The following is an 8903-nucleotide window of genomic DNA, read 5'->3' on the forward strand; positions in this document are numbered from 1 at the left end:
ATGATTTAGAGACGAGCTCTATGTCAAGCTGCACTCCAGAACATCCAGGCCAGGGAGTGCCATTGCCAAAGTATCCATCCATCCACCCATCCATCCATCCATCCATTCATTCATTCATTCAGGACATAATGCCTATTCCAGATGCTGTCTCAGGCACTGCACAGGCTGCTGGAAGTGAGGCAGACACCTTGTGGCCCCGGTCTGGGCACCAAGCGAATGCACTTGCAATGCCACCACGAACCTCTCCATCCATCTGCCTGCCTGCTCAGGCATTCACTGGCTTGTTCTTTCAAGGAACACATACATCCACCAGCTCTGGCACTGTGCCAGGCACGGAGTGCGCTGTGAGGAACAGAGCTGCGGACAGCCCCTCGTGGGTCTTAGCATCCGGCAGAGCTGCAGTCAGCCTGTAATCTGATAGGAAAGTTTAAAGGGTCAGCGGAGGGTGAGACTTGATGGTTGGGGTCAGACACCCTTTGCAGGTGAAGTGCTTTCAAGTGAAACCCTGAAGATCAGGCTGCAGCCGGCTCTGGGCAGGCAGGGGTTAATCGGGTGCTTCACCCAGCTCTTTTCCGTGACTTCTTCAGAATTTATTAAGCTGAACAAAGACCTTCCTAGCTCTGGCTACAGCCACACAAACGGTAGACCTTTCCCTCCAGTGATGACATTCTCCTTCCTGACTTCATCTCCCCTGTGTTGCCTCAATGCAGGCAGCCTCGTCTCCACCCAGGAAAGCATTTGTCTGATGAGAAGATCCAGCAAGGAATCTGAACGCCACCCCAGGCATCTGATCTCCTCGGCTTCTTCTTTCCTGACCCTGCACACTGCAATCCCAGGGTCAAGGTTGGGACTTCCGAGGGTCAGGCTGAGCTCAAGGGCAAGGTCCCCTGTGTGAGCAGAGTGTCAGCCATGGGGGTGGGGGCTGGGAGGTCCAGGAGGTGTCCCTGAAAGGCAGGCATTTTTACTAGGGGGAGGGGAGGAGGGTCAGTCCTGCAGTCAAGTCACACAGTTTGGCTTCTCTCCTGACACCATCACAGGACACGTTCTGTGCCTCTGTGCTGGGCACGGTGGGAAACACTGTGTCAAGCAAGGTGAGCAAGTAGCCCAGACCCTGACTTGGACCCAGACATGCACACAGGACTCTCTCCTCCACTGGGGAGTGTGCAGACATGCAGAAAAAGAATATTCATCCACATGGTCCATGCCAATCTGTGAGCAAGATTTCCTGTTCCTGGGCTTGCCCCTGTGGTTGAGTGGAGGGGGCGGGGAGAGACCTGAGCTGGCATCCTTTCCTAATTTCCCATGACTGCTCTCGCTCTCATTTCCCCATTTCCTATCTGTTCGCCTCACCCTTCCCTGTGTTCAATTCCGTGAGTGTGTGACCCCCTAGCCCTTGCTTCTCATTGAGACCATTCATTCAGCTCTGACCATGTGTCCGGCTTTGCTGGGCATTTGTGTAATAGCATCATCTTTTAGAATAGTCTTCACTGCTACCCGATTGTGGAGGTGTTACTATGCACTTGAAATCTGAGGAGACTGAGGCACAGAGAGAGTGTATCTTGAATAAGGAGACCCGTAGAGAGAGAGAGAGAGAGAGAGAGAGAGAGAGAGAGAGAGAGAGAGAGAGAGAGAGATGAAGATGATGAAGATGAAGATGAAGATGAAGATGAAGAGGCTTGTAGCCCTCGCTGGGAAACCTTCCACCACCAAGACCACTGAATTGGTTCAAAGACAGGTGCACCTGCACTTCCCCTTACGGCTGGACTTCCCCGCTTAGGGCACCTCTGGCCCCATCCCAGCGTTGGCAATAGGCTTTGCTGTTTTGTTCCACACAGTGGGGTTGGGGTGACAAGCTTGCTGGGAAGAAGGAGGCTGTCTGGGGGTGGGGGAAGGCATGGATGAGAAAAGCAAGCTAGCCTAGAGGAAGGAAACCCTAGACATTTTCTAGCCCACCCCTGGCATTGGGGAGTTAAGGAAAGCCTGGTTCAGACAGAGCAGGTGGGTGTCTCACGCTGCCAAGAGCACCAGTGCCAAGAGCAGGGCATATCAGCAGCTCGGTCTTCACCTTCTGCTCTGTCCTCAGAGCCCAAGGGCCCCCCACCCCCAGGTCTCTGGAGCATATTCCCTTCCCCTCCCCTCCCTTCGCCCTCCCCCCTATGGCTGCTGCACTTAGGCAACAGTTTAGGAGTGGGTGAGGCTCTTTCCTTCTAGCTAATTAACTCTCATTAGGAGCTGCTTTGCGGGGCTGCCAGCCTCCAGCATAGCTGTAGCTCGGAAGGCTCCCAGCTGCGGGAAAGCGGAAGCAAAGTGGGATGGGGGGGAGGGGGCTGGTATGGGACTTAGCACTACCTGGTGCTACTCAACAGGCGGCACAATTCTCTCAGAGACCAACACCAAACCCTCTCTAGGGAACCAGCTCCAGTCTGAGACTCACAGAAGTTCTGGAACCTGGGGCCTTGAAGTCAGGTCTAAGCTCTTTGGGTGTCTAAAGCCTCCCTGAGTTCCTGACACTGTCCCCTGAACACAGCTTCTGCTCTTAGGGAAGATCAGGTAGTGGCAATCACTCTGCCTGTGAGGGGAGGAAGAAGGAAGGCTTCCTGGAGGAGGTGACTGATGTGTACTCTTAAGGCAAGAAGGGAGGAGGTAACCAGGTGGCCAGAGCTGGAGAGGAATCTCCTAAGAGGATGAAGTTCTGAGCAGGCTAGCCCGAGAACCACTGCAGGTTCTAATTTGAGCAGGATTATTGGAGATGAAAGCAGGAAGCAGGGCCCAGACCAGGAAGGGCATAGAGGTTTCTAAGTATTAAGAGAAGTCATTGTGAAGTGCTCGGTTTTACCAGAGTGCAGGCTCTCTAGTGAGCTGCCAGTCGTGGGAACCCAGCATAGTTCTGGAACTCTGCTTGTTCCTTAGCTGAAGTGCAATTTTAAGATAAAGGTTGCTCACCTGCCCTTGGCAAAGGTAACAGTCAACCCACTACCCCCAAGATCATGGAGATGGCCCAACTGCCCAGGTCCACTGCCCACAGAGGTCACTACACTCTGTGTTGATGGGGAGAGACTCCCACAATTTGCCCAGGTTAACGGGAAGCTCAGGCCTGAGGATGAGAGCTGTCCTGGGCTTAGAGATTTCCTGGAGCCCTCTGGCCTCAGGGCAGGAGCACCAGCTTAGCACTTGCAAGGAGTGGCAGGCATGGGCTGCAACCATCCCCTGAAATCTACCTTGAGAGGGACACAGGCCGCCCGGCCCAGAATATCTTCCTTCTCCACAGGTGCAAATCAGACCTTGGTGGGAGCATGGGGAGGGGTGGGTGCAGTGCCCGGGCCAGCTTCCCAGAGGTGGCCTTTAGTTGAACTGCTTCCATGGTGAGCTAGGTGGCAATGTGGGAAGTAGGGGAGGGGAGAGAGGGCCAGGCAAGCAAAGGAACAGCAGGTGCAGAGGCATGAGGACCCAAGTGGGAGATGAGCTCATCAAGTGGCCAGGGGAGAGGTCAGCCTGGGGAGGAAGCTGCAGTGCTGGGCAGAGAAAAGTCTAATGCCAAGGTCAGACTTTTGAGGAGGAGGCAGGAACCTTCCCCTGGAAGCCGCTTTAGGGGCTGAGGTGATTCAAGAGAGAACCCCCCTTCTCTGTCCTCCTTGAGATGCTTTTGTTTCCTCCCCAGGTCCCAGAGACCGGAACTTCCACTGACCTCCACCCTGGCCTCTAGCTACCATCCAGGAGACACTGATCTACGCCTAAATCCCCGCAAAGAACGACCTCCTGCTGCTGCTCAGAAGCTCAGCCAGCTGGATCCTCCCAGCAGGAGGGCCTTCCAGGTGTTGGTTCCTCTGGGCTGTAGCACTTGCAGGTAGAAGCCCAGAGCCCAGAGCAGGGAGTCAGGCACAGCCTGAAGCTATTCAAGTGGCCCTGTCCTCCAGAGAGGCCAGCGGGCCCTTGAGAGACCGCAGGGTGCCCAGTTAGGGTAGGTGGCCGGCACTGCGCTGGGGCTGAGCCAGTTCGGCTACTAAAGGCTCCGGCTTTCCCCTCGCTCTCTCCCAAGCCCAGGGAGCATTGGAGAAAGCATTCCTCAAAAGTGTTCCTTTACAAAGAGCAGTTTTGTTTTGTTTTGTTTTAATTAATCTAGGGCAGCCCAGAAAGAGAGCGCTCTCTGGGTTCACTCCCCACCTCCAGAGGCTGTCCCTACCTAGCTATTGCGGTGAGTCCAGCGGCCAGAGCTGCGATTCCCTGAAAAGCTCAGAGGACAAACGGGACTAGCGTTTTAAAGCAAGCCGCTCAGTCGGTGAATCCTTTCATCAAACAAGTCGAGGAACAAATCCGGGAAGGTTACTTAAGCTATTGTGAATGCACCCCCTTCCGGGGGCCCGGGGCCAGGGCCGGCGGCTAACCAAATTCTTGCCTGAATCTCTGGCTGGGAAATAGCCTTTCACAGGAGAAACCAAGGAGCACAGCCACGCCAGGGCCCCAGGCTCCTACCTTTGAATGCCCACCCGCTTTCCTGTGCCAGACCTCCCGTTGCGGAAGGGATTGGGTCAGACTTTCAGATTTAAAACGAAGTCGTTTATTTCAATTTTGCTTTCACATTATGTTCCGAAACAATCAAAACTCCTGGGCGAACCTTTTGGATAAAAGTTCAGCGATGAGCGCAATCACAGGTCCCGGGCGCCTGGGTAATACGGCGGCGGACTCCGGATTCACAGGCGGTGGTATCAAATATACGCTGCAGGGATCATTTTGGAGCAGCCGAGGGTTGGAAAAATCCATGGGCAGAAGGTGTGGAAAGCGTGCCTCTCCGGGCAGGCTGGTTCTGGCTCCTCGAGCTGGAATTATTCCTGATGTATTTGGATTGAGAAAAACCCAAACTTCATTTCCAGGACGGCAGCCGCGCCTGGTCTAGCAAGATTGCGGCCAAATTTCTTAGGTTTCCCCCAAAGCACGGAGCATAGGGGAAGGCAGAGCTGGCCCCAGGCCTGCAGCAGGGAGGAGCGCAGGCAGGCTGGCTTCTCCGGGAGGCCCTGGCATCCTGGCCTTTCCATTGCAGATCTCCCAAGTCTCCAGAACCTCGGAAATTTGCCCTTCGCACCCATCTTCCGCCCTTCGCACTGGGGGGTGGTGCGGAATTTAGAAAGCTGTTTCAGAAAAATAAAAGTCCCACTTCAACTTTATTGGATTAAAGTAAATGTAAATCTTGGCTATTCACACATATGTTACAGAGGACGAAGAAGCGTCCGGGAAGAACCTCCTGGCGGTTAGTGGAGTCACAGGACACTAGGGCATTGACAAGCATCAGAACATCAAGCAGCCTTAGATTTCACGATCACTCCGAATAGGACATAGAAATACGGAAATACAGCCAGTTTCCACTGGGAAAAGTTCTTCGTGTACAAATGATATATATTTATACATATATTTTTTTTAAACCTGTCACCACTAAGGTGAGTCCTTTCTTTGAACAAGCAGCTGAGGACACAAAGTATCCTCAGCTATTAACTCTTGAGCCTGTTTTAAGATCAGCAGTACTTGCCAAATTAAAACTGCCTCTCCCATTCGAAACAAAAACAAAAACAAAAAACAACAACCAACAAACCCTTACCTGCCCTCCTCCTCCAGACTAAAAAGAGGGAAGGGGCACTGAAGATTTCAGCAGGTGAAACCATTCAGAGGGTGACTGAGGAGGAAGATATTTCACGCTACACAGTGAAATACAAAGTTTCCTTATGAATTATAGGGACCGAAACATGGGGTAAGAAACAATGACAAGGCAGTCTCTCTCTCTCTCTAGATTACTGCAACTGCAATGGGGAGGCAAGTTTATTTTTGGAAATGGGAGTGTGCAGAGCTAAGCAGAATTAAGTCGCCTAAGGAGGAAACAGATTGAGTGTCCCACAACTGGGGCGCACCTTTTACCCCAATACAGCTGGGCAACTTGTAGGAAGTTTCAAGTCCTGCCACTTAATCGTCCTCTAGATTTCAGCTTTTTCTCATTCCCCCTCCTGCCTGACTCCCGCCTTGGCCCTCTCTCTCCCTGCCTCCATTCCACGGAGGAGCCAGTCAGAGCGGAAACACCAGGAATCCGGAGAATGTCGAGTACTTCCAGCCCCCCATCAAGTTCCCCCGCTCCAGCTTGAGGTATGCTCGGTCGCCTTTCTCCATCTGGATAAGGACTCCGTTGCTGGCAGCTTCCCGGGTCACGTCCTGGTCACCAGCGAAGGCTGAAATCACCGGCCAACCATTCAACATGAGGCTCACCTGAGAAAGAGAAGGGCCCACTTCAGACACAGAATCTAAGCAGGAATCAAAGAGCAGCGGAGACGACATGAAATGTCTGAAAAGCCCGTCCATAAAGGCTGGGAGGCCCGGGAGGGGCTGAGAAGCAGGAGGAAAGGGAGCTCTCCAGCTTCCTAGAGAGGGTGGATTGGGACTAAAGACGGCCCATGTGGGTGAGAGGAGGGTCTACCCCCGATGAGAGTCACCTGCACTCCTGGAGCCTGCCAAGCCATCTGGGCTGTGCTCTTTTACCCCATTTAATGAACCCTTCCGTGGCTCAGGCTCCTGGAGATCTCAGGCCTTTCTCCAGCTTCCCCCACCCGCACTTCCCTTCTTCTTCTAGCTTCAAAGACAAATTCAGGCAACTCTAGTTAGCAAAAACAAACACTCAAAAACAAATAAATAAAACCCCAGGTTCCTCCAGACCCCAGGAGCCACAATACATTGAAGACTCGCAGGGGCGGCTCTTTGACATTCAACCCTCCCCAGATCCAGCCTGCCCGCCTGGATTTGCCCCTGCAATGGCATCAGCAGTCGGAGGCCTGGTGCCCGACCCCCAACCTTGTGTTCTGCTGTCGGTCTCAGCTCAGAGGACACCTTTGCGAACCTGGAAAGCGGTGGGTGCTGGCTGAGGCAAGGCTGGAGCCAGGAGGGAGTGCACTATGACCCTTTCAGCTCTCTACACGCCTCACCCGCTAGGGCACGGAGGCGCTATTAGTTAAAAAACCCGGAGTCGTTCCCCAAAGGGACAGCGGGAGCCCGCTGAGTTTGGTGCGTAGGGCCAAGTGCACAGGCGTCTCCAGAGCTTGGGAGCCAGCGCAGGGCATCCAGGAACCAGCTCTCGGTTCGGAGAGCGAGGGTCGCAAAAAGCTTCCGGAAGCGGGAACAGCAACTGCTACGTGAAATTCTTTCAGTTCGCTGGAAACCCCTTCTTTGGGGGGATCAAGAAGATGGAGGAAGGAAATTCTCTGGGGAGAGGATTAGGTCCTGAGAGTCGACGACAGAGGAAGCAAGGGGCAGAAACGTTAAGTCCTGTTGCCAGCCCCTCCAAGCATCCCCGGGACACCTGCACCTACCCTCTTCTATCTCCCACCTGCTCATTCCCGGGACTAGGAGCACCCTACCAGGGCCCAGGTCTGGCCCTGAGGCTGCGGCTGACCTGGATGGTCTGTCTGTTGTAGACTTTTACCACGTGGAAGTTAAAACTGTAGATCCCTTTGCGCGGGGCGATGAAAGTGCTGCGTTCTGAATCAAAGTTGTTCCCGATGTTCACTAGTACCTATAATGAAACAGGTATGAAGGCGAGTAGGCAAGAGTCAGTCCCGAACTCTTGCGCCCAAGCCTCCGCAGAGACCTCGGTGAGAATCGGGCATTTACCTGGCACCTCTCCCCCAGCCCCCACCCACCCAATACGTACAGAACACTCACCTGGTCGAAGTAGATGATCATGGTGCGATTACTCATCTCGGACGGCTCGTGGTTGGTGCTTCTGATGGCAGAGAAAGCCACCTTGGCGCTGCCAGAGCGCACGGAGATGCCCAGAGCTGTGCCCGTGGGATCGGACGTGGGGTTGGAGTCGCACACCACTAGGCACTTGCCCTCCAACACGATGGGCTCGGTCTCATTCTGCCCGCGGGCCGGGCCGGCCAGCCATGCCGCCCCCAGCAGCAGCAGCTCCACGACGCCCAGCATCGCGGCACCGGCGCCCACCCCGCCCCCCACCCCGGGGGCTGCCTGCGCCAGCCGCCCCCCCCGCCCCAGCCCCTTTCCGAAGCCCCCGCCTCAGCTCCGTGCACAGCTCTGCCGACACCGCTCTGGTCACTACTGCTCTTCCTGCACTCCCGGGCAAGGGAGCCCCCCGAGCGACGCTCCCAGAGCCCCGCCCGGGCCTCAGGGGTGCCGCGGCTGCCCAGCCGCACTTGGATGCATATCCGCTGTGGCTCGGTCCCCGCTGTTTCCGCCGTCTCTTTCCCGCAACCGCCGCTGCTGCCGCCGCCGCCGCTCTGAATTATTGATGCAGCGGACGCTGCAGCCGGAGCGGGCGGAGAGCGCGCGTCGGGCACAAAGGCGCGGACCACGGCCTGGCCCCGCCCCCGGCGCCGGCCGCCCCGCCTCCCTACCCGCCTTCCCGCCCTCCTCCCGTCAAGCCCCTCCCCCACCGGCTGAGACCCCACCCCCCAGCCAATCCTGAAGCCCTGCGCTCCCCGCCGAGCCAATGGCGGCGCTGTCCGCGCGCGGCCACCTGACCCCGGGTGCCGTTGTTATTAGGCGCGGCGAGGCAGGTGGCGCGCGGCAGCAGGGTTGGGTTCTGGCCGGGAGTCGACTGAGGGAGCGAGGGGCCAGGGCACGCGCGCGCGTGCGCGCGCCCGCGCCCGGACAGTCCACCGCGGCCCCGTTTTCTGGCCTCCCGCCTCGCTCCACGATCTTATTCAGCTTCTCTCAGCCCTTCCATCCGCCTCCATCGCCGGGCCTCAGGTAGGAGGCGGCGCGCGCACCCTGGGTCGGGCGCAGGTTCGCTGGGGACTCGGAAGCGCCCGCGTCTGGACGCATGGGGTGGGAGGGGAGCGCCCCCCAGTGGGCGCAGGCGCGAGGGGCAGCCAGCGCGCGGGTGAGCGGCGAAGCGCGGCCGGAGGAGCGGTGGG

The 8903-nt window shown here is 56.4% G+C and overlaps 1 protein-coding gene across 1 annotated transcript; it reads right to left on the reverse strand.

Moving 5' to 3' along the window:
* Positions 1 to 4559: 4559 nt before the first annotated feature.
* CBLN1 (cerebellin 1 precursor) lies at positions 4560 to 8274 on the reverse strand. The gene is made up of 3 exons (XM_004690324.2): positions 7690 to 8274; positions 7421 to 7540; positions 4560 to 6243 (listed from the first exon to the last, which is right to left on the reverse strand). Exons 1-3 carry the CDS (start codon positions 7951 to 7953, stop codon positions 6046 to 6048), a joined length of 582 nt encoding a protein of 193 aa, XP_004690381.1. The 5' UTR covers positions 7954 to 8274; the 3' UTR covers positions 4560 to 6045.
* Between the last annotated feature and the right edge of the window lie 629 nt (positions 8275 to 8903).

The sequence above is a fragment of the Condylura cristata genome, unplaced genomic scaffold (genome assembly GCF_000260355.1).
Source record: "Condylura cristata isolate star-nosed mole 26May11 unplaced genomic scaffold, ConCri1.0 scaffold00028, whole genome shotgun sequence".
NCBI classification, from domain to species: domain Eukaryota; kingdom Metazoa; phylum Chordata; class Mammalia; order Eulipotyphla; family Talpidae; genus Condylura; species Condylura cristata.